Below are 25564 nucleotides of genomic sequence, written 5' to 3' on the forward strand. Positions count from 1 at the left end.
GTTGAGTTAGCATCATCTCTGCACAGATACAAGAATTCAGATCAATACAAGCAGCAGCCCAGATAGTCATGACTCATGTTCCTCTCCATGGTGTTTCAGCGGCCTATATCTCTGTCCTGTGTGTGTGTGTGTGTGACCTTGACTGTGTAGAATATCACTGACCTAATTATGTATTTCCCACTTGTTTATTAAGTCACATGATTGCTCCAGCAGAATATGCCTCCTTAGGGAAAAGTGTCCTGGTTGCATTGCATTTCCCACAGATGTTGCCTTTCATCATGACCTCCAGAACTGATGACAAACAGCATAAAAATGATGGTGCAATATATTGTAATTCAGAAACACCCTGTGCTACAGGACATCCATCACGCAAATGTCTCCTCTCCTCATCCTCATCCTTGTTCCACCTCCAGTCCCTCCTCAGCATACCCGGCTCGCCCTTCCTGTCCCGTCACAACAGCAAGAGCAGCATCTTCAGTTTCAAGGGCCGCGGTAAGGACGTGGGTTCAGAGAACGAGTTTGCCGACGACGAACACAGCACGGTGGAGGAGTGCGAGGAGCGCCGGGGCTCCCTGTTCAGCCCCTACAGGAGAAACAGCTACAGCGGCTTCCATGGGAAGAGGAACAGCACAGTGGATTGCAACGGCGTGGTGTCGCTCATCGGCCCTGGGCCCGGTGGACGCCTTCTGCCTGAGGTGAAAATAGATAAGGCAGCTACTGACGACAGTGTAAGGAAGTCAATGAGTAGACCTATCTAGGCATGGCCCCCCTCTCGTCCGTTCCTTTTCTTTCTTGCTCTCTATCCTCTAATCTGTCATCTTGCAAGTCTGTATGTATCTCTTGGCTAAGCGCTCGCGCCTCCCCTCCCCCAGCCCTGCAGTGTATGCTGCCCTCCGACAGTAGGCAAAGGATGGAGAATTAAGTCAATTTGATAATGACTATACTATAGCCAACCCTGCATTTAATAGGTTAGTGAAACTGGGTCTATCAGTGACTTCCAGGAAATTTTGTTGTTTGATTTGAACGATGAATGTCAATGTTTTGAATGTTCATATCAAATTATTTATTCATACATGCACATGCTCACAATATCATGCAGACACTAATCAAACAGACATGATTCTATTATTCACTTGCATCCCCATTGGCCCTTAAGATTTTGGCACATACAGTACACCCAAGCCTGATTAAAGCTGGAGTAGGCAGTTTTTGGCATCATTGGACAAACACTCAATAATATAACCTGATTGCAGCCAATCGCATTTCATTATTTTTGGCTGTTCTACAAATGCAAATGCACATAAACATCAAGTTATGTCTCTTCAGATGGTGAAAGCCTGATTTATGGTGGAAAATCCTGCAACTCAAAAGTTGTTATTCCAGAATTTACAACAACTGTCCAAAAGAAATGACAGAAGAAATGTTCTTGCAATATTTCAAGATTTTCTCAGTTAAAACTCAGGTGTTACAATGCACAAATAGAAAATGTGCATAAAATCAGGTGGATGGAAATGCACTTATTATTGGTGAAGCCTTTCAGAGTTTTAGAGAAAATGTTGCTAATAGTTTAGCGTTCTTCTAATCTCAGCCACAGACTCAAATCTGCAGCTATTTTTTTACATGCCCTGAAGTTTAAAAAGAAACAGGATACATGATATACATGATACTGTATAAGGCATGTATATGCCTATGCTTGTCTGGTGGGAGGGACTGCAGGTGGAGGGCTCAAATTTAAAATTCTGCCTTTTCCAGAAAATTGCCTACCCCAGCTTTAATATTTAATACACAACTTCATACATGGGATGTCATCAATTTCTTATTTCACACAACCTAGTAATAAAACATAATTTCTGTTAACAAACAGCATATAATGATGAGTTAACATGCTGTAGTGTGTTGATGTGTTCCTCCTCCAGGCATCCAGGTCCTATGCTAGCCTGTGTGGGTAGATCTACAGTAGGAGGCGGAGGAAACAGAGGGGACCAGCACTATAGAGCCACAGACATTTTTATCTGCTTCCCTGTTAATATCCCTAAGCAGACTCACAAGTAACACACCATCCTATCAGGCCTTAATAACACAACCTAAGAAAAATAAGGAGGGCTGCTGTCCTTGTCTGTCTTGACCTTTCTCTGTTTTCCAAAATCTCCCTGGTCAACATTAGTGAATTAGCTGTGTCTCATTCTAGTTAGCATGGTAGATCTAAACCCTAAACTAGAGCAAAGCATGACATAGACAAGTAGAACAATGGCTATGGTGTTTGTAATTTTCTCTCCTTCTCTTTGACTTGGAGCATGCTCATGCATGACAACTGGATGGATCTGAACTACCTGCCTCCATATGATCTCTTTACAATGCTCTTGATTTGATGGTTGCAATATAAGTTGTATGGTTTCAAAGTAGGAAGATACAGTAGCATCGACCAATTTGCCAGTAACATTTAAAAATGGCCAGATTTGGGAGACATTTTTGTAAAATAACCTAATGATTATATTGCAATGGCAGCAAAGCCTCCATTATTGCATGACAGGACTGAAAATGCATTCATGAAGAAGCAGTTCTCCTTGCACAATATCGCACAATCCATTTATTATTTAATTGGGATGAGCTAATTACATTCAAACACAATTAGGTCAAGTAGCCCTAGACCACTGCTCCCACTTTGGCTGAGACCTGCATGCATTTACAGCATACACACATCTTCCTTGAAACCAGCATTGATATAGAAAAGATTGAAACATGCCCCAACCCCCAAAAATCTGATCATCAAGTACTTTTTCCTGCCAATGCTGTTGTGCACTTCCCTCCGCCGGCCACCGGTGGTGCTGTGGGATGGTGTTCATGTCCTCTCCATGGGTGCTTGATTCTTCCTCTCCTCCTGACAGCCGACTACTGAGGTTGAGGTGAAGAAGAAGCTGTCGGGCTCCCTGATGGTGTCTGTGGACCAGCTCAATACCTCCTTTGGGCGGAAAGAGCGGGCCAACAGTGTCATGAGCGTCATTACCAACACACTAGTGGAGGGTACTGCCACTTTAACCCAGCTATTTAACCTGCTCTCTCATTATTCTTTTAACTAGGGCTGCTCTCATTGATTAGTTTGACATGAATTTCCTGCTTATCTGCTTTGCATATCCAATAGTACCAGATACATACAATGCATACAATTTTTTATTTATCATTTGATACCATTGCATGCGGGTATGCTCAAGCACGCAAGTATGTTTGGTTTTGATGTGTGATCCGCGCTATTTCTTCAGAACTGGAGGAGTCTCAGCGCAAGTGTCCGCCATGCTGGTATAAGTTTTCTAACACATTCCTGATCTGGGAGTGCTCCCCAAACTGGATTAAGATCAAGGAGATTGTCAATCTGATTGTCATGGACCCCTTTGTGGACTTAGCCATCACCATCTGTATCGTCCTCAACACCCTCTTCATGGCCATGGAGCACTACCCCATGACCCCCGACTTCGAAGATATGCTGTCTGTAGGCAACCTGGTGAGTGGCCATCTTTATGTTCTGTTATTTTTTATCTGACTCACTGGTTTAGAATCTCCTCTGCCTCTTCTTTGCAGCTCATAGAGAGATGTTATTTTTGGTACCGTAATTGGCAGCTCTTTCATTGCCGATTCAGTGTTGAAAGGAGAGAAAAAACATTCACACACCCCCCCTGCTGTTTTCTTGTAACCATGTATTTTTTCACATGCACGCTCCCTGTCTTCTCCTGCTATCTCTCTCTCTCTCTCTCCTCTGCTTGTGTGGAGTTGCTGTTTGCTTCAGTGGGACCAGCCTGCCTCTCTGCTTGTTGGCTTACTGGTGGGAGGCCTACATTAATATTTCATGGAGCCTGATCGATGAGCTGCTCTAAAATGGAGCCTGAATCATGGCTTGGATAACTCAACCTGGCCATTTTCGCTATTAGCTCTTTTAAGTAAAACTTGGCTAAATCTGACCTCTAGTACCATGATTGTTTTTCTATTCACTACCACATAGTCTTGGGATCCTCCTCTGGAACATTTGTTAATAAACAAGCTTTTTTATGAACTTGTGCATCTTATTTACACTCAAAATCTCAGCGTGAATCAATTTATTTTCACTGTGAATTTAAAAAAAGGCCAACAAACCACTCTGTCTGGTCCACAGGGCATGAGCTGAGAATCACTACCTTTCATGTACTTACATTGTGCATTAATTCATGATGTGGGCTCAATGATTGAGGAGAACCCTCAGTTATTTATTAGGGCTGTTACGAGACCGCACAAGTGCCATTTCACCTTTACTTACTACAAAACAGCTTACACACACACACACACACACACACACACACACACATTAACATGCAGTTACCACGGGTAATTTATAATGTGATGGATTTTTCTTTAGCATCTATAATGCAAAACTCACCATATCACAAATTTCAGCACCCAACGTGCTTCACAGTCTCACATCTCCTGTGAAACATGATGTTGAGCCAAATCCATTTGTTCAAGTCTGTTCTCTTTCCTACCTGCCAGGTGTTCACGGGGATCTTTGCCGGGGAGATGCTTTTCAAGCTGGTGGCTATGGATCCGTACTATTACTTCCAGGAGGCCTGGAACTGTTTTGACGGTTTCATAGTGACGCTGAGTTTAGTGGAGTTGGCTCTGGCTGACGTCGAGGGCCTGTCTGTGCTGCGCTCATTCCGATTGGTAAATGCTGCTTTCAGTTCCTTTTCTTAACAGAAGAAGCATGCAAAGGTAGCATCATAGCATTAAAAATATGGACATTTTGTTGCTTAAAGTTTACTTTATTCACAGTGTGTTCTTGCAGGCTACTTGTATTGGTATATTCACTACATATTTATGATATGCTGACCCTAACATTTTTTCTCTTTTGTTTGTACCTGTTCTTCTGGTTTTCAAGCTTAAGCTTTTAGCCCCCTTTACAATCAGGCAGTGAGAGTAATTACAAAAACATTGTCAACATGTGCTGTTTAATGTCCACCTTCTCACCGCTCCGAAAACATCAGCGCAAATTACCAATAGCTGTTATTTTGGTTGAACTGATCACATGTTGGAAAACTAAATTGTAAATTTCTTGCCTGAAAAAAAACAACAACAACAACACTTTTTGGCAGGGATAGAATGATAAAGCTGTTAACACGAAGCAAAGTAATCACACTTCTGCTCAAAAGTCCAGCTTAAATCTCAAGAAGCAGCAATATGGAAGTGCCGTGGAATGAGATAGAAGACATGACAGCTCCCCAAAAGTGGAGTCAAGACATCTCGATCGCCCCCTGGTGGCTGTCATCAGCTGGCTGGCCCCGCCCACTCCTGTTAGCGGATAGGACATGGGCTAAGCTAAAAAATCTTCTAAACATGTTTTCTGTTATTTTAGGTAGTTCTTATCAAGTGATGTATGTTTAAATCCTATTTTTTTTTTACCATGATACCACAGCTCTACCAGCCAATCAGGGTGATATCGATTATATCCAGGATATTTTGGAGACACAACACCATCCTAATATGAAATCTCTACTGTTTTTATTCCCTTAAGTTAAGCAACATGTTCGTGAAGCTAAAATGTTGTGACTAAATCATATCCCTCCTACTCTCTCCCCTCTCCCCACTTCAGCTGAGAGTGTTTAAACTGGCCAAGTCATGGCCCACCCTCAACATGCTGATCAAGATCATCGGTAACTCTGTGGGAGCCTTGGGGAATCTGACTCTGGTGCTGGCTATCATCGTCTTCATCTTTGCCGTGGTGGGCATGCAGCTGTTTGGGAAGAGCTACAAAGACTGTGTGTGTAAAATCTCTCTCGACTGTGAGTTGCCCCGCTGGCATATGAACGACTTCTTCCACTCCTTCCTGATCGTCTTCCGGGTGCTGTGTGGTGAATGGATAGAGACCATGTGGGACTGCATGGAGGTGGCGGGCCAGGCCATGTGCCTCATCGTCTTCATGATGGTCATGGTCATCGGTAACCTGGTGGTGAGTGTCCCAACTGAGACAGGGCTGGGCAATTCATTGAATTTTCCTTTCAGCTGCAATTTTAGCTTCCAACAATTTTTGAAAACAAGATAAGAAACTTTTTCGCTGAGTCACTGACTGGAATATGTTGGATATAGTTTACCAAAATGTTTAATTCATGTGAAGGAGTTGTGGCAGTGCATTACAACACGTTTGATTTGATTTATTTTGGTTTTATATTTATTAATTATTTTTGTTTTTTGAATATAAATTGTGTAGTTTTAACTAAATTGTAGGAAGTGCATTACCATCACATTATGTAGTATATTTATATGTTATTTATTTTATTTGTTTATCAGATTTTATTTATTAATTTAATTTTTTTTTTTTTTTAATGCATTTAATTAATTTATCTTTTTTTATTTTCCTGATGTCAATATTGACCAAAAATAAACGTGACAGTGATTTTTTACCATCATCAAGCAGGGGCGGCGTGCAAGTTTGGAACACAAAAGCAGAATTTTAATGTGATCAGAGATGGAAAAAATAGCATTTGACATCCACTCATTGATTTCTCATTTTGTTTCCAAAGGTGTTGAACTTGTTCCTTGCCTTGCTGCTGAGCTCCTTCAGCGCTGACAATTTGGCTGCGACAGATGACGACGGCGAGCCCAACAACCTGCAGATTTCCGTCAGGCGTATCAAAATAGGTGTTGCGTGGATAAAAGTGAAGATGCGGATATTGATGGCAAGTCTGCTGAAGAAACCGCAGATGGAGGACGAGCAGAAGCCTTTGGACGACATGTACGACAAGAAGCTGAACTGCATCGCTAACCACACCGGGGTGGACATCAACCGTGACCTGGACTACGCCAAGAACGGTAACGGCACCACCAGCGGCATCGGCAGCAGCGTGGGCAAGTACATGATCGACGAGGACCACATGTCGTTCATCCACAACCCCAACCTGACCGTCTGTGTGCCCATCGCTGTGGGAGAGTCCGACTTTGAGAACCTCAACACGGAAGACTTCAGCAGCGAGTCAGAAAATGAGAACAGCAAAGAGGTCAGTGAGAAAAATGATATATTAACTTCCGTTATACTAACATCTGCAGCATTCATAATAGCAAACCATGATTTCTAAGCACTGAAGTTGTTGTGACTCTCCACGTGTTGTTGTTGTTTTCCTAAGTTATGCTACTCTACTCTGCAATTTCCTCTCTCAAGACAGTAAAGCCATGGGTGTGGCTGGCTGCTCGGCACTTTTATACACTAACATAACTAAATTACTGGATACAGTCATCTAGAGTGGTTGCAGGAGACAGGCGATGGGGAGCAAATGGATCTATGCTGATGTATATCACTTGACAAAATGCATTTAGAAGACTTTCAGAGCACATGATCTGCCATTTTATATTCCATTATCATGTTCATGTGGATGATATGTGATGTTCAGGATTGTTATGATGTCCATCTCAGTTTGGAAAAAAACTTATGTCATTAACCCTTGTGCATCACTTGGGATTTGTTGGCTTTTTACTTTTTTATCTTTTTTTATATTACATATGGCATACATTTAGGCAAGGATGTGAGTTTTTTTATTACTTTTATATTTTTGGAAGTTCAACTGTAGCTCCTATGTTAAGTCTATCAAAAACTGTGAATACAAAACACAGACACTCAGACCATAAAGGACAAACATGTCCCTTTTGAAACATCTTAAAACAACCATTTTTGACCAAAGTCAATGTACTGTAGTTGTTAATTATTGACAAATCCCAGACTGTGGAAAAAATTTCCCTCCAGCATTTAGTATACAGAAAATTATTATTATTGTTTTTAGATATACAAAAATAATATGGTATTATTATTATTATTATTATTATTATTATTATTATTATTATATTTTTTAATTACTTTTATTAATCCCACAATGGGGAAATTCAACCTCTGCATTTAACCCATCCTTTTTTACACACAATTGAACACACCATGCAAGGAGCAGTGGGCAGCACATTTATGATAATTATATGTAAACAAACTGACATTTTAAAGGGTTAAAATAAAAGATTATATTTGGTGAAAATATTGTTAATATGTCATTTTATGTCAGTTATTTGATGTGGACATTTTTGTCCTCAAAAGAAAAAAGAAAAAAATTCTTTAAGGCGATGCACGAGGATTAAATATTTGTTGAAATGTTTTCCTTTTTAAAGCCAAGGAGAAGGGAAAAAGCAGGGAAATTTTGGTATAACATAAAAATCGACATTCCTGACAGGTCCAGACTGGTCTTTGTGAGTTCAGGTTCTCCACAATTAGAACTTCCTTGCATAGCCATGCAGGAAAAACTGAATGTTTTTAGTCTCTGGAACTTTGTGTGTCTTTCTGGATCTGTGTGTGTGCTCACATGTCTGTCCCTCTGCAGCTGGATGACACCAGTTCGTCGGAGGGAAGCACTATCGATATCAAGCCAGATGTGGTGGAGGAGGTGGTGGTGGAGCCGGTGGAGGAATACATGGAACCAGAGGCGTGTTGGACAGATGGTGAGACCCCTGCTCCCTCGGTACCCATTACCTCCACTCCGCAGCACAGAGACTCCCTGAGGCTTTTTGGAAACGATAGGGCGGTGATAGGGGTGAAGGGCAGTTTCATTATGAAAGATCACTCAGCCATGGAGCCTCTGTCTATTTATCAGTCTGCCCGTCTGTCTATCTGTAATGCTAATACATTGACACATAACTATATATAACTTTCATCACATTGATCCGTGATATAAACTAGCCTGTTCTTTGCAAATCACTTCATCAGCTGACATTATGAACAGAGAAAGAGAAAAGGGCAAGCTAAATTCATGGACCATTGCTTTCTCAATTTCCACCAAGGTCGGTCACATTTACTGTTTGGCAAGACTGGCTTTACTCGATAAAGCTGTTTTATTAGTGCTGGACTCTCTGGTGTGGTGAATACCAGTCCTTTGTTGGTTTTAGCAGACTCCATTTCTAAGCTAAAGTAAGAAAGTGTTGCACATCGGGATGGGCGTTTGGAAGAAGACCTACCAACTCGAGCATCTATAACATTAATGATCAATTAATCGAATAATTGCTATGTCATTATACATACTCCAGTGTGTATAAAACATGCATACGTGGGCAAAATAAAATATATATATATATTAAGTACTATGCAAAAGCCTGTTTTGATAACATAAGCTTTTATTTTGAAAGAACGAAAAGAGACTTCCCTATCGTAAAACTAACTCAAGTGAGATGATAGCGTAAAGATAACGTCAAGGAGTTCAATGTTTCATGTTTTAGCCCCCAAAGAGGCATGAGGTTAGTTTTCACTGCAATCTTGCATATTTAAGTGTGTGATGTGTTTAAATAAGTTTTGGATAAAATTAAACTTACTAATTCATGCCAGTAAGGTTTGATACAGTTAGCTAGTTTTGCTCAAATGTTAATTCCGTGTGTTTTAGAATTGTTATTGCAACTTTTTATCCAACTTAATTCTCAGCTCGTTGGCTTATTGACGTGCGGCTGCAGAACTGAACGCTCGGCCGTGTTTCAGTTCAGTGAGTACTGATACACAGTCAGAGATAAAATAAAAATGAAAAAAATACACGGATCGATTAAAAATTCCATGTGATCGACCAAATTCTTAACAACCATTAATCAATCATCTATTAATTATTCCCATCCCAAGTTGCACAGATTTTAAAAAGGTCTTACTTTGGAGCACTTGGAAGCGTGCACAAGTTTCTTTGGATTTTACCTGACAAAAACATCCAGAGTCCTTTACATAGAAATCTGTTTAGGCCGTTTCGGCAACCAACGGTCGGGGGAAAGTCTCAGTTTTTATGTTACATTACAGTCTGTTCACACATTGGCAATAAAACAGATTTCAAACTGCAGGCATAGGTATAAAACAGGCATCAACAAAAAAAACATACATCCATTTAAATACTCAAACACAAGAGAATAAGTACTATTCTAGCTATATCAAGTGCTGTCTCTTCTGTGTGTCCTCAGGTTGTGTGGCCAAGTACAAGTGCTGTCAGGTTGACATTACGACGGGCTGGTGGAAGAACTGGTGGTTCCTGAGAAAAACCTGCTACCTGATTGTGGAACACAACTGGTTTGAGACCCTCATCATCTTCATGATCCTCCTCAGTAGCGGTGCCCTGGTAAGACTAATGCTACAGGCCTCCTACATTTAAAAAAAATTATATGAAAAGCTTGGGACACAAATTATATTAATCGCTAAAATAAACACATTTTTCCTACCTGAGAAAATCCCAACGGGATAAAGATTGTATGAGTGTGACCCAATAAAAATAGAGGCACTTCACACTGAGCTGTGTGTGTCTACAGTGTGGCAGTGAGGAGGTAAAACAAGTGGTGCAGTCAGATTGCTGGGTTGGGGGGAGGGCCAGGAGCTCCCGTGATTAATGGACTGTACCATTTATCAAAGAGGGGATCTATTTCTAGGGATGGAGGAGGGCCTCGTTCTCAAGCATGTCAAACGCTACTAAAATAAGTGCAAAGACTGCTGCAAATCTACATTAGCTGTGAAGTTATTTGAAATATTTCATGCAGAACAATCAGGTTTTTTTAGTCTAGTAAATCACTTGTGATGAGTGGGCTGTAGTGCTGTATACAATTTCATTAGTGGAATCATAAATCATTAGGTGTATTCCTCACCGTCTTTGTTGTGACCAGTGTCAGAAGAAGTGTTCAGGTCCTTTACTAATATCACTCTTTGAAAATCTTAAGTTTAAGTATGTAAGTATTAGAGGTGGGGGAAAAATCGATACAGCATAGAGTCGCCATATATTGTGTGGCAATATTATATTGATTCACAGCCACCAAGTTTCGAAATTTAGCATTCCAATGGCAGAATTTTCGCTTTTTTTTTAGGAATACACTGGAGATGCCTATATACGAAACTAGAAGATCTAAGGAATCTATAGGCACCATGTGCCTCAGAATATCGTGTAGGGAAGTTGTGAACTAACGCTGCAAATTTTGGCTGTTTTTTTTAAATCTTTTTTTTTTCAAAAAATTCAGAGCAGTGAAGCTTAAAGTTGAGGAAAGTTTGATAAAATGCTGCAGTTGTTTGACTGAATACTTTGTTGGTCAGTCCGTGGGTTTGACTCTCATTGTGGAGAAATAAAAAGACTGAAGTGAGATGAATAGATTGAGATTTTTTTCTAATTGGACAAAAAAATTCTTGATTGAATTAATTTTGTGGACACAAAATGCAGTTAAACAGTTAAATCGCAATATATTGTATCGCAATATTGGGATAAAATTGCATCGTGGGGCCTCTGCTGATTCACGCCTCTAGTGACTATTATTTTCTCCTCTGTTCATCACTGACCTGTGCTTCCTGTTTCTCCACAGGCCTTTGAGGACGTGTACATCGAGCAGAGGAAGACCGTCCGCATCATTTTGGAGTACGCCGACAGGGTTTTCACCTACATCTTCATCCTGGAGATGTTGCTGAAATGGGTCGCCTATGGTTTTGTCAAGTATTTCACCAATGCTTGGTGTTGGCTGGACTTCTTCATTGTGGATGTAAGTCAAACTCTTGTTTCCTCTGTCGTGTGAAGTAGACAACAGAAGAAGAAGGAGCAGTTATTTGGTCCTCAACCACACCCTGATGCAAAGCAACACAATAGTACAAAGATAAGCACAGTCTGTTATGAAGCAGCAGATTAATTAATTTCTGCTGTAATTACTTGTCTTTTGCTTGATTAGATTACTATGAACCATGTCATATACTATATGGATACAGGATATGATGTGTTGTCTGTTGGGTGTGGTTAGGTTTGAACAGTCAGGTCATTAACTGAATATTTGCTTCATGGCATGGATTAGGTGACAGGGCATGTTTTTAAATATATCTAACATTTGGTTAACTCCTGCTGTAAGGACAGGACAGTGTTTTACAAGACTGTGCTGCAGTCTGTCCATTTCACACATGCCAGAGTCACCTTTTACAACTCCATCAAGCAACAACCCCTATAATACACTTGGTTTATCACTCTGAGATGCTTGAATATGTGCAACAATTATCTGCCCGTTTCCTCGGTTTCCCTACTTCAGATACTACATTTACAGTTTTGAGGCAGAATTGATTCAAATTTGAACAAACAGGGATTCAAGCCGTGGATCCTAACGCAGTTTAGAAACAGCCAAATCATTAACCAAGCTCAATAATCACAACCATATTCAAGTCACGCTCGGAGCAATGGGACAGATGTGTCAAAGATGTGTATCTCTGTAAAGCTGTCTCTGCCTGTGTCTCTGACCTGTACGATGTTTGATATGTGCCTTTGTCCTCTCTCTCTGTGTACTTCTCTGCTCCTTGTGTCAGTCAAGACTGAAAGATCAGAACGAGGAAAATTCTTCACTCTATTCTTTGTTAGTTCCACGTCTTACCATATTTACATTTTATTTTGTCTGTTTTTAAGACAACATTGCCTTTAGAGAAGTGGGGAAGAAATGAGGGGAACATTTTCATGACTAGAAGCTTTTTAATTCTACACAAAGGCTGAGACATTGAGTAATCTGTTCTGAGTGACAGCAATGAATAGAACAAGAATTTCTCCTGATTTCTGACTTTCTCCTTGAACTAACTACCTCTCCGCAGTGTCCAACACCTCAGCCAATACCTGTGAATGGACTCCTATCAATGGCCAGAGGTTGACATGTTGATTCATTATAAGCTCCTGTATCTCAGACTCCATGCAGCAAACACACATTTATTACACACCATAGACAGTGTTCACTTAATTTTCTACATTCATGTTTTTAGAGTTTGTATGACTTCAAAGTATGCATAACAGGGCTCAACAGTGGAGGTAACATTTGCCAGTTTGCAGCTATTTTAAAGAAATTGGCAACCAATTGTTGGCCTTATGTTGCCATTTAAAAAAAATATTTGTTACATTAGTGATATTTAAATATTGCTGTTGCAGTCAGAAACAAACAAACAATGCTCAAGGTGCATAAGTGTTTACTCGAGACAATGGATAAGAAAAAAACACAAACTACAAATAATTTTGTTTGCTTTTTTGCTTTTATTTGGTCACATTTTCATTATGAAGCATTACCGTTATAGTATATGAATTACACAAGATATAAGGTGATCAAAAATGGTTTTGGCAACCAAAAGCTGATGGCTGGTTGCCAGCCTGGAAGCCACTTTTAAAAGTGAGTCTTGAGCCCTGCATAAGTATACAATCATGGAAAAAATGATTAGACCACCCTTGTTTTCTTCAATTTCTTGTCCATTTTAAAGCCTGGTACAACTAAAGGTACATTTGTTTGGACAAATATAATAATAACAACAAAAATAGCTCATAAGAGCTGATATCTAACCATTTTCCATGGTTTACTTCATAATGATTTTGGTTATTATCAAGAAAAAACATGGAGAATGGCTAGATATCAGCTCTTAAATTAAACTTTTATGAGTTATTTTTGTTGTTATCATTATATTTGTCCAAACAAATATACCTTTAGTTGTACCAGGCATTAAAATGGACAAGAAATTGAAGAAAAAGGGTGGTCTACTAATTTTTTCCATGACTACATTCAGTTTCGGCAACCAAAAGCTGATGTCTGTTTGCCAGCCTGGAAGCCACTTTTAACAGTGAGTGTTGAGCCCTGCATAGGTATATGAAGACTTATATGAAGCTATATTAAACCACATTTTCAGCACACAGGCACACACAGAGCTTGTAGCAATTAAACTCATATCACACTGTTCTGATTCTGGTTATTGCCATTGTAGATTCCCTCCCTGTAGGTGTGTTGTCAAGCCCAACACTTGGGACAGTGCAGGGCGCCACATTTCCCAAGTTGTGAACCTGTCACAGAGAGTGACGTCCCTCCTCCCCCTCTTCCTCCCCGACCTCCTTCCACTCCCTCTTGAAAGTGTAACCTCAGGAATGTGGTGATATTGTGCTGAGATGTAATGATGGTGGGTGACAGGCGGCCGCCGGTAAGTTTGGTCTTCACTAGCGCTCCCCCTCCAAAAAAAAAGAGAGACTTGTGCTTGATGAGTCTGGGCTGTATTGTGACCTGACTGCTGTCCTGTGTTGTGGGGTGAAACCATTGCCATGGACTCTATAAAAGGGGGGGCACCATCATTAGACCGGCCTGTATTTTTCTCCAAGTGTGCTTGACTCTCTGTGTGAGTGTTTTCCTCCTCATTTCCCTTGTGTTACTGCATCTTTCTGTTACCCATCTGATCAGTGTTTTTCCTGATTTTCATTATGAAAATGTTTTTGCATATTGTTATATTTTGGCTGAAATGGCATGGGGCGAAAAAATGTCATGTTGGAGAGTAAGGTGTTTAGTTTGCGATTGCATATTATAGCCATTATAGGGAAATAGGAAATAGGGAAATATGGAGGAAGGGATTTTATCCTGAATAATTACTTATAATTTCTGAGATTAAAGTGTTCAATTTAACTAGAAATTGTAATTCCTGATGCACAAAAGCTATTTTGAGCAAATTTATGATGAAATTTATATATTTTCAGTGAAAGGTGTTTTTTGCATACATTTCCCACTTTAATCTCAGGGAATATCTGCATTTTTTTTCTCAGAAATGTAAGAATTTAATCTCAGAAATGATGAGTATTTCTCTGAATATTACCCCCTTTCCCTGCTCTATTTTTTACTTTTTATTTTAACCTAAATGGCCCTAATATGCCGTCATATTTATTAAATTAGTTAGGAGATAAACTTTGAAGCATAGTTACTTGAGAATATAACCAGATATTTGCAGGGTACATTTGTATTTTTTGCTATTTTTCTTGCACTGTAGAAATAACAATTCACATTGTAGGAAAAATAGTCCGTATGTATCTTAGATTAACAGTTAACATTGACAGAGCAGCTAGGGTAGGTCATTCCTATTCAATAGTGATGCTGAGGTGTGTGAATGTGAGGATGATAGGTGTCATACTCCATTCATTTTTCTTTTTCACTCAGATTATTATCATTGTTTTGTTGTGTTTTTCCCTTTTGTTTTTAGTTTGGTTTATTTCTGTTTGGTTTGTGCTGTCGTCATCATGGGATCACAGCCCCAGATGTCATTGGCCTTGCCTTGCAGAGCTCTGTGAGAAGGACGTTGAAGCGCTGAGGTCACTACCACACAGCTGGCCCAGCAGGGGGCCAGAGGCCAGGCACCCGAATGGGGGGGGCTCTCCAAGGGGTCAGGCTGAAGGTGACAATTACCCCAAACACTGTAGTGTAGATCAAGGCAAAATCTTTATTTTACTGTGTCCCTGCCAGAACAGCTGCTAACTTAAACTCGAGGCAGGGTTATTGCACTTGGAGAGATCTCAACAGAATCTAAATAAAGGCCCTGATGTTTAAACACGGTCCAGCAATCACGTGTACAGTGAGAATCTATGCTGCCACCTTTCTGCTGTTCTTTCCATAGTTTTGATGCATTTCACCCTTAAATGGTTGAAAAGTTGGTCTCTTGTAATCCACGTTGATAATCAGTCAAAATGAAGATTTTGCCTGTAACAAACCTCCCTCCGTGACTTTGGTAAGCTTTGGATGTTGTGTACTTCTTGCGGTGAGTTTGACCGGTTGGTGTCGGTGGCTGGTTGGAGGTGCTTTCACATGTGTTCACTGTTGATATTTTTCCTTATTTGTAAGGAACTGGTACTCCCCCTGTTTCAGTCCCTCCAGCATCCAGACCGGGATTGCAATTCGGAAAAAGATCCAGTTGGACTAATTCTTGAACAAAGAAGTCTCTCTATTTGACCTAGATTTAAAACGGCTGCCCACTCAGAATAATCTGCATTCAGCCAAAGAATCTTTCATTACAAAGCTTCCCTGTGCAGCAGACAGCTGTAATGGCCGTCTCAGCACACTTCATCAAGGCAAAGTCATACCTGCACTTCTCACCTCTTAAAGAACATTAGTGCAGCGTATTGACTGCAATCCCCATCGTCTATTTCCTGCTTCATTAACAATACAACACTGTATAAGTGTAGTTCAGCTGTATGGCCCAGAGCTATTCACAGTTACCAAACCATAACTCCTAAATTTACATTGATGTATTACAGCAGCAAGAGTTTTGTACATTTACTATCTTTCTGTGAATGGTGTTAGATGCAGTTTTATCAATGAATGACACAATTTCAGGATTTAGTGAGTGTTTTTTTTAACTTCTTGATAACACTATGAAGCGTTCCTTGGCTGCAGCGATGCCGCGTGTGATGCTGCTGTCTGACGTAAAAGGGGTTGCACCAGTTCCTTTGAGGTTGTGTGCTGTTATCGTTAACTGTGTGTAACTCGACTGTGTATTTTTTGTCCTTTCAGTGCCATCCAGTGCTAAAAACTATATCCGGTCTGCCCTTAACCTCCATCCCTGTTTCTTGTGCGTGGTTCATGTGACTGTGGCTCTCCTATTTGACTCTTAAATGCTGTGTGACAATTCATGTCTGAGAAAGAAAAAAAATGGCAAAATGACACACTTGTACATGTTTACTTGTATTCTTTCTCTTAGGTTCCATTAGTTTGTCTGTCTTAAATTGTATGGGATTTTATGCCTCAGCCCGAGAGCGACATGGAGAGACAATGTTAGAGGGGCAAGGGTAAGGCTCTCAAGTCTGTTGGGTTTTTATCAGCTTCTACAGGGTAACCTCTCTCCTGTTCCCTCCCTCCCCAACTCCTCTTCCTCTGCTCTCCCAGTCCCTTCACTTGTATCTTTACTAAATCATGTAGCAGTCTATTCTGCCTAATGTTTCCTCTATTTGAGTCTTATGTCTCTATCTCCTCTCTTTTTCTCTCTCAATCACAAATTTCTTTGCAGGTACAAAGGACTTTTCACATCTCGTCAACTGCCCCAAAATAACAGACAAACAATCCCAATGGCGCACTGCTACTAAAAATACTACGCACATAAGACCTATACTAAACATTGACCTTCTCTCTCAGTGTATATACATGTATAAATGCAATATTATACATGCATATACATGCATAGATTTATGTGTGTATGTCAAGCAACTCTCCGCCTATGCCAGGGCCGTCTCTCTTCCCTAGTGAATATTCTCACTTCTAACAGTTTGGAACCTCTTTTGCTTCTCTGTTTTTGTGTAGGTGTCTATAGTCAGCCTTGTAGCTAATGCGCTGGGCTACTCCGATCTAGGGCCCATTAAATCACTCAGGACACTAAGGGCCTTGAGACCCCTCAGAGCCTTGTCACGTTTTGAAGGGATGAGGGTAAGATCCAAAGCTAAGCAGCTGATCCTTCCGCATGCCCATTCAACAGTTTAAAGCATGCTAGAACTGATCTTAAAAAAAAAAATAAGAGGACAAAAAAAACCCTCCAAAATATTGGGGGATTGTTTTTAAAACCAGGATATTAAAGCCAAGAAGTCACCTTTCCATGCGCAATCCTGTACCATGCCTTTGTTAGAGCGAAACAACAAGTCATGATGCAGCTGGGAGACTGAGTAAAGTAACAGTAAAGTTGTGTTACTTAGCAGAACATTTCAATTGAATTTCTTTAAAAAAATCTACATACAAATTGATTTGTATCATGGTAAAAAATAACCCAAAGAGCAACAGAAATATTTTGTTCACAAAGCTGCCTCATCACATAAGTGACAACCTAGAAATTACTTTGTTTGTTCTTGATTGGCCAAAGTGAATGCGAAATTGGTCAAAGCTAACCAAACTTACATGCCATTTCACAGAGCATTCAAACCAACAACTAGCTCTTCATTTGGCCTGATTCTCAACCACTGCTTTAATTGAGAACCCCCCCCCCCCCCCCCCCCCCCCCCCCCCCCCCCCCACCCCCGCTCCCATAACCCCCCCTCCCCCTCCCTCCCCTCACCATCCCTCAATGCATCTTGCAGCGAGAACAACCAGCAGGAACCAGGGAGCTGCAGGACACCAAAACCTCTGCCCAACCACTCACTCCAAAACTCTGCGTGCAGGGCGGCTGCCAAACAACCACTCAGAGGAATCTGTCACATGTGTAAAAAGAAGCGGTTTTAATTGTGATGCTTCCTCTGGTTGCTTCAGCCGCCTCTTGCTCAAACATCTGATTGGTCGTCTCTGTGACTGGTGGTAGAAATAGGTTGCACCTGGTTGTTGTCACCCGTAGTCCCCCCTCTCTCTTTCTCTCTTGATCTCATTCTCTCTTACTACTCACTACTATTGGACTGGTTGCTTCATCTTCTAGTTTGAGCTTCTCCTCTTCACCTCAGCCCCACGTGTGCAGCACAGTGCAGCACCCACCCCTCCCCCTCCCCTCCCTTTCCTCCCCCTCCCCCTCCACTCCTCTTCTTCCGCACCCTGTTACCCCTTCACTACTCACTCCACCTCGACCCGGCTCAGCTGGGCCGGACGGCTGGAGGGTCACCACACTCTTCCTGCTTGTCCAGGATCTTTCTGCATCAGGGACTGAGACAGAAACCACACACTCAGTGTTGTGGCTTTGGGAGGAAAATATTTGTTAAGCTTCTGCCAGTGTTGCACCAGTTGACCTGCTAACAGTCAGACATTCTGGTGGCAGGTCATTACTCTAAATTTCTGTTCACGTTATCCATATTAAATCCATAACTTTTTTTTTTTGGTGCCTTCCCTTTTGGAATGCAGGCAGAAGCTTAGCAAATATGCTAGGCTGCCATTTCACACAAGGCATTACTGCTGTCATGTCATGGCACCACATATTGTAGCGCATACAGCAGGCCCTGGCTTCCTGTTGCCTTCCACTCCCACGGGAAGTGAAACTGGGAGGCAACAACGGGCCCAGTTCAACTCTGACTTTGAGTTCTGGGTCTGGGTGGGTGGTGGCCCGTAGGTTGACTAGCATTACAGCGTTCGGACAACACTCTCAACCCTAGACAGACAATGTGTCGCACCTCTTTTAGTACGTCCCAAAAATGACAGACCAGCAGGAGAAGAAGGCCTGTGCAATTATCTAGTGGGTGGATTGATTGTAAATTAAGTCTCATTCATACTAGATATCCAGCGACTAAAATGTGATGTCATTGCACATGAGCAGACATCAATGCTTTTAGGCCCTGGATAGATCGTTTCACTGAAATTACACAGGGTTTAATTGTTAATTCTGGGAATGGGAAATAGACCTTTTTTCTTATGATGTCATTTTTGGGGTTGGAAATCATGGCACATTTTTGCATAAATAAAGTGTAACAATGCTAATACCAGTGCCCCTATGAATGACCCCATTCACTGGGTGTATGTGGTGAGAGAGGTGAGGGTGGCCCAGTCACGCAGAGGGAAACAGAGGAATTTGATCCTGCTGTATCAGTTTTTTATACTATAATGTCTATGTTCATCAATAGAGTTACCATTTTGTTTGAATTGAAAACGTAACAAAAAAAAATTGAGGTCAAAGCAATAAATAAATAAATGAATAGGGAAGTACATGAATGGAGAGATGACACCGTATTAAAGAGATTCTGGAGAGTTAGAATGATGAGAACTTTTTTTTTTATCCCCCTGCTGGTTGAGTGTAACGGCACCACAGAGGCCAACGTGACTCAACAGCGCCGAGCGAACGGTGCAGCTTCAATTTGGACACATTGCACTGCTTAACATGCAATGATTATGGGCTGTTCTGGCAACATACTTTGCTCTCTCTTTCTCTTAATGCTGCTTTGTAATCTCGGTCTTATTGCTTTATTTGAGCAATGCATTGTACAGGAATGACGACATCATCTTTTTTGTAAATCCCCTTTTTTCCTGACGAACCTGCTGACGTTTAAGATGATTTTGCTGATTTTTTCTTTGGGCCTTTGGATGAAACCTCTGATCCCCAATCACGGACCAACACAAAGCAATATTGTGCTGTAGATATTTGTCAGACACCCATACAAACTATCTAAATATCAGAATGGCTCGTCAGATGCACAAGCAAGCAAAGCATCAGCCGTTATCTCTTTAGCCGCAATCTCTCTATCCACACATTTCTCTATTCATTTATTTTATTGATTGATTTGAGCGGTTCTTGAGATTGCACAATGCCATGTAACACGCATGTACTATAACTGCCGATGCACATTATGCATTTTTGAAAGCCATTTTCCCTCTTTCTGAGAATGCTTTCCACACAGCATGGCCTAATTCTTTTTTTTAAAGCACTGAATTTTTGAAAGCGGTTCAATTCAGATCGAGCAAAGAGTCATTCTCTCAGCGAGTGCAGTGGCAACACTGTGGTGGTAACAGCGTTTTTTTTAGGCTTCTAATTGTTTTTGAAAAGCATCATCCTAAAGCCAGTCTTTACAGTTGACACAATGTTAATAGTGTGCCCTCTGTAAAGCACAAATTTAAGCTTCAACATGCAACGCGAGTCAGCCTGTAAAGGTTGTGCACACGCTGAGAGAATCCTGCTCCAGAGCTCCTCCCTGTCTGTCTGTAATGAGGAGGGAATATGGCTCCATAAAACGAGTCTGCCAAAGACATGCATGCTCAGCTGTCTGCCTGAGAGCTGCTGGTTGGCCTGCCTAACACTGGTAGTGAGCGGTTCACTATGTGCTGAGCTTATTACTGGCTATGATAAATCTACAGGAAATCAGATTGGATTGCTAGAAAGGTCTAGACTTTCGGGGCGGTGGGGGGAATTACTATTATACTTAAATTGATTTCTCTTTTACTGCTATAATAGTGTAATAGATTGTTTGAGTTATTTATGGGAAAAGGTCAGTAAGATTAAGAATATTGACTGTCTAAGGTTGGGGTGGTAGGAGCGGACACTTCATAGTGGTATGGCAAGCACTGACATTTAAGATTTATAAAGTCAAAATTAAAAAAACATAGCCACATCTCACAGCACTGTTAGAGCTCCAATATTATTCCATGTTATTGGATTTGGATTTAATAAATACACATAAAGGTGAAATGATAACATTCAAATGTCTTTAGAGAGATAAAGAAACAACCACTGGTATTCAGTGTGTGTATACTGTGTGTGTGTGTGTGTGTGTGTGTGTGTGTGTGTGTGTGTTATTTCTTCTGTTATAAACATGATTAATCATGTGCGAGTTAGCATAGAACCTAATTAGCATAAGTAAACGCCCAGCCAATCCCAATAAAAGGGGCCACATGTACACAGAAATTGAAATGAAAAGTTGAGAGAATTAAGACGGCAATGCCATTACTCGTTAAGTGTTGAAGAGTTACTGTATTTTTTATATATTTTTTTTATATTTTTTTTTTGCATAAAAAATTTGTTAATTTTACATCATAAGCATTTTTCTTATAGATTTTCTATATTTGCCTTGGTGTGTGTGTGTGTGTGTGTGCGTTTAATCATATTTTGTGTAAATTAAAAATTTAAGTGAAAAGTTTAGAGAATTAAGACAATATCATTACTCGTTAAGTGATGAAGAGACTGTATTTGAAAATAATTTAAAAAATATAAATAATAACATTTTCATTATGATTTAAATCCTGCCATATGGGATATTATATTGTTTTATAATACTATTTTACAACTGTATAATTAAAAAAAACTGAATTTATTATGTTTTACATGAAAAAGTTGTTAATTTTACATCACAAGCATGTGTTTCTTATAGATTTTTTATATTTGCCTTCGTATAAGTGTGTGTGCGTGTGCGTGTGTTTGTGTGTGCGTGTGCGTGCGCACGCTGAGTATCCCTTAAGCATTTCTAGCTTCAACAGATCAAAGAGCATCTCAGAGTCACATCAGTGCTGCTCTAATTAGAAAGAGACTGATACATTCATTCTCCACACTTCAGTATGTACATCACAGTATTATTTTAACTACATTAACTCATAATTACACTGCTGCTCTTAACACTGCCTGTAATAAAAGGTTGAATAGCTTTATTTTTTTACATCTCAGTGTAACGCCATAACAGTACGTAGTGTCTTGTCACGGGGGGATTTAACAAGCACCGTTTGTTTCCTGGTTCTCATGTCGTATCCTGTCTTCCCTGGTCTGGTCTAGGTGGTAGTCAACGCCTTGGTGGGAGCCATCCCTTCCATTATGAATGTGTTGCTGGTTTGCCTCATCTTTTGGCTGATTTTCAGTATCATGGGGGTCAACTTGTTTGCGGGCAAGTACTACTACTGTTTCAATGAGACATCGGAGGAATACTTTCCTGTCGATGTGGTCAACAACAAGACCCAGTGCGAGGCCCTCATGAAACTAAACTTTACCGAGGTCAGGTGGAAGAACGTCAAGATCAACTTTGACAATGTGGGCGCTGGATACCTGGCTCTGCTGCAAGTGGTGAGAGTGTCACTCCTCGTCTCCTCTCTGTCTGACTCCATTACTTCTTCCATGCTAACGTGGTGTCCTTTCTCATTTTTCCTGTGCACTTTTCTGTGTGTTTTTTTCCTTTCTCTTCTTTCTGTGTTTGAACTTGAGGGTCTGTTGTTGCTGTCACAGTACTCTGAGGCTGTCTGTTGTTCTTTTATCATTGTGTATATCCGGTGTTTTCTCCATGCACTTTTCCTTCATCTGCTTGTTTCTTTCCATGCACAAGCTGTACCACAGGACATGCATCAGTTTCGGTTTGAGTTTGAGTTTCTTTGATTTTAAATTAGCAATTTTTGGCTTCAACAAATGTATTTACTCGTGTCTCTCTTTCAAAAGGCCACGTTCAAGGGTTGGATGGACATTATGTACGCGGCTGTGGATTCCAGAGAGGTATAGTCATAGTTCTTCAGTAAATGCTGTAATGCTTATTTCTGTTAACATGTAAGTCTTAAAGGAAAGGTTTGACATTTGGGGAAATACGTATGCTCTTCTACATTTTTTTTTGCAGCAGCCAGATAACATTACTTAGCATAAAGACTCGACTGGTGTGGGGCAGTGGTGGAATGTAACTAAGCACATTTACTCAAGTACTGTAGACTTGAGTATTTCCATTTATGTAACTTTAAACTTCTACTCCATTACATTTAAGGGGCAAATACTGTACTTTTTACTCCAGTACATTTAGCTGACAGCTTTAGTTACTTTGTTTAGGTCCAGATTTAACGTGAAAAACAGTCAATTTAAAGCATTTTTATTAATTAAACCACTTAACACCATATTAGTAAAAAAAAAAAGCCCTACCTTGACAACGGTAAAAGGCTGCTTACATAAATGCGTCAATAATAATCCAATAATATATTTATAACATATAAAAAAATCTGAGTGGATCCATTATGCACAAAGAATACTTTCACTTTTGATACTTTGAGTACATTTTGATGCTGATACTTTTGTACTTTTACTTAAGTAAGTTTTGAATGCAGGACTTTTACTTGTTGTAGAGTAATTTCAGTGTTGTATTAGTACTTTTACTAAAGTAAAGGATCTGAATATTTCTTCCACCAGTGATCTACTGTGTGTGTGATATAATCAAATTTGTTCAATCTATTTGGAAAATGGTTTAAAATAACTCCCGTTCAAACAAATACAACTGCTTCACATGAGATGACACTTGAGTTAAAAAACAAAAGAATTACAACATTAAAACTACATTTATATTGCAATGAAAGCTTCAAGGTTCCTGAGAAAAGTCATGTTAAGTGTTACAAGTTTTAAGTTAAACTGGAAGACAGAAAAAGTGCTCCGGAGTGTAAACAATATTATATATAATATATATACCACCCTAACAGCTAACCCTAGACTAATATATGATATTACTATAACCTTTATTTAATCAGGAAAATTCCATTGAGATTAAGAACCTCTTTTTCAAGAGAGATCTGGCCAAGATGGGCAGCAGCAAATACAAAACAGTTACAAAATGACAGAATTAAAACACAAACCAAGGACAAACAAAAAAGCAAAATTATTACATTTACAAACAGATTTTGAACAACACGTAGATGTTATCGAGTCATCCTCAAGCACTCTTAAATAACTTTAGACAATAGTTTATTTCCTGACTAATAAAAGCAAGCAAGTTTTCAGTAGTCTTAAGAGAAGACTTTAGAGGTGCCGCTGGCAGTTGCTTCATATTTACTGTACAGATAAGAGCGTCATATCCACCTTTTCCTCTAACATCAAAGCAAATAATCATTATTTAAACTGTGTAATTTAATGCACCACTACCTTCAACATTGTGCTTCCCTCTAAGGTGGAAGACCAACCTGACTATGAAGTCAACATCTATATGTACATCTACTTTGTGGTTTTCATCATCTTTGGCTCCTTCTTCACCCTCAACCTCTTCATTGGTGTGATCATCGACAACTTCAACCAGCAGAAGAAAAAGATAAGACCCGCTCCGTCTCCCTATATTCTCTTTAGGGGTGTCAGAACATGATTATAACCAAACATTTGTTTCTCCCTTTTACTTTGGAGGTCAGGATATATTCATGACAGAGGAGCAGAAAAAGTATTACAACGCCATGAAAAAACTGGGGTCCAAAAAGCCACAAAAACCTATTCCTCGACCACAGGTGTGTTTTCCTTTTCCCTTCTGTGTTCAGGTTATTCATAATATGATGCTTTTGCTCGAATCTCCACTTCATCCCTCTTTGTTTCCCCTTTCCTTTTTAGAACAAGATCCAGGGCATGGTGTTCGACTTTGTGACGCAGCAAGTATTTGACATCTCCATCATGATTCTCATCTGCCTCAACATGGTGACCATGATGGTGGAAACGGACGATCAGTCAGATGAAACGGAGATGGTGCTTTACTGGGTCAACTTCATCTTTATTGTAGTCTTCACCACAGAGTTCCTGCTGAAACTTTTCGCCCTTCGCCACTATTACTTCACCAACGGCTGGAATATCTTCGACGTGGTGGTGGTCATCCTGTCTATTGTCGGTGAGTGAGGGAGGGGAAGCAGTGAGGGAGTATTTTAGAATAAAAAGTAAATTATAACGCTTTTCCACGGAGTACTTTTTGAGTACTTTTTGGAATGCAGCTGAGTGTTTTGGCTCCGCCCACTAGTTAGTCCCCCTCTGCCTCTGTTCCCATAAAGGTACTTTTGTAGCGGCTAACCAACGGAGTTCAAATGTGACAACAGACCGACGCTACGGGGCAACCAGTGTTGCCAACTTAGAGGCTTTGTCGCTATACTTAGCGACTATTCAGACCCTCTTGCGCCTCTTTTTTTTAAAAGCGACTAGCAACAAATCTAGCAACTTTTTCTGGTGTTATTGGAGACTTTTGGAGACTCATTCCTTCTCGTACTCTTCTTTTTTTTTTTTTTTTAAGATATTTTTTGGCCATTTTCAAGGCTTTATTGATAGTGAGAAACAGAGTGAAAGGGGAAGACATGCGGGAAAGGGCTCTGAGTCGGATTCGAACCCGGGCCACCCGCTCACAAGGACAGTGCCTCTATGGTACACGCTCTAACAGGTGTGCCACCGGGGCGCCCCAGTTCCTACTCTTCTTAACGAGTAGCAGATGCCGTCCCAAAGCACTCACAAGCGGCCCAGTCCTCCTGCAGCAGTCTCTCCCGGCTGCAGTCAGAGCAGGGGATGTTAACCCCTCAGCGTCCAGTTTGCACCAGTCTGCAGATGAATCACGCATGCTCGAAGTTGCTGCCTCAACCGTATTCAATCAGCGTCGACTAGTTAGTAGCGGCTCAGAACGTACCTACCCAAGGCAGGTACTTTCTGAGT

General features: G+C 40.5%; 1 protein-coding gene across 6 annotated transcripts in view; it reads left to right on the plus strand.

Moving 5' to 3' along the window:
- The window catches only part of scn8aa (sodium channel, voltage gated, type VIII, alpha subunit a), a 56839-nt gene that overhangs the window by 25765 nt on the left and 5510 nt on the right, over positions 1-25564 (plus strand). For 4 of the 6 annotated variants that reach the window (XM_059333475.1, XM_059333474.1, XM_059333473.1 and 1 more), the window contains 15 exons: positions 414-728; positions 2886-3021; positions 3258-3496; positions 4513-4686; positions 5612-5968; positions 6540-7013; positions 8373-8490; positions 9976-10130; positions 11350-11523; positions 17086-17208; positions 21938-22222; positions 22589-22642; positions 24066-24203; positions 24286-24390; positions 24491-24761. In XM_059333475.1, coding sequence (XP_059189458.1) covers positions 414-728; positions 2886-3021; positions 3258-3496; positions 4513-4686; positions 5612-5968; positions 6540-7013; positions 8373-8490; positions 9976-10130; positions 11350-11523; positions 17086-17208; positions 21938-22222; positions 22589-22642; positions 24066-24203; positions 24286-24390; positions 24491-24761 — 3118 coding nt within the window. The remainder of the gene's footprint in view (positions 1-413; positions 729-2885; positions 3022-3257; positions 3497-4512; positions 4687-5611; positions 5969-6539; positions 7014-8372; positions 8491-9975; positions 10131-11349; positions 11524-17085; positions 17209-21937; positions 22223-22588; positions 22643-24065; positions 24204-24285; positions 24391-24490; positions 24762-25564) is intronic. The other 2 variants (XM_059333479.1, XM_059333478.1) reach the window with 1 other exon arrangement.

Source organism: Centropristis striata, chromosome 5, assembly GCF_030273125.1.
Source record: "Centropristis striata isolate RG_2023a ecotype Rhode Island chromosome 5, C.striata_1.0, whole genome shotgun sequence".
Lineage (NCBI taxonomy): Eukaryota > Metazoa > Chordata > Actinopteri > Perciformes > Serranidae > Centropristis > Centropristis striata.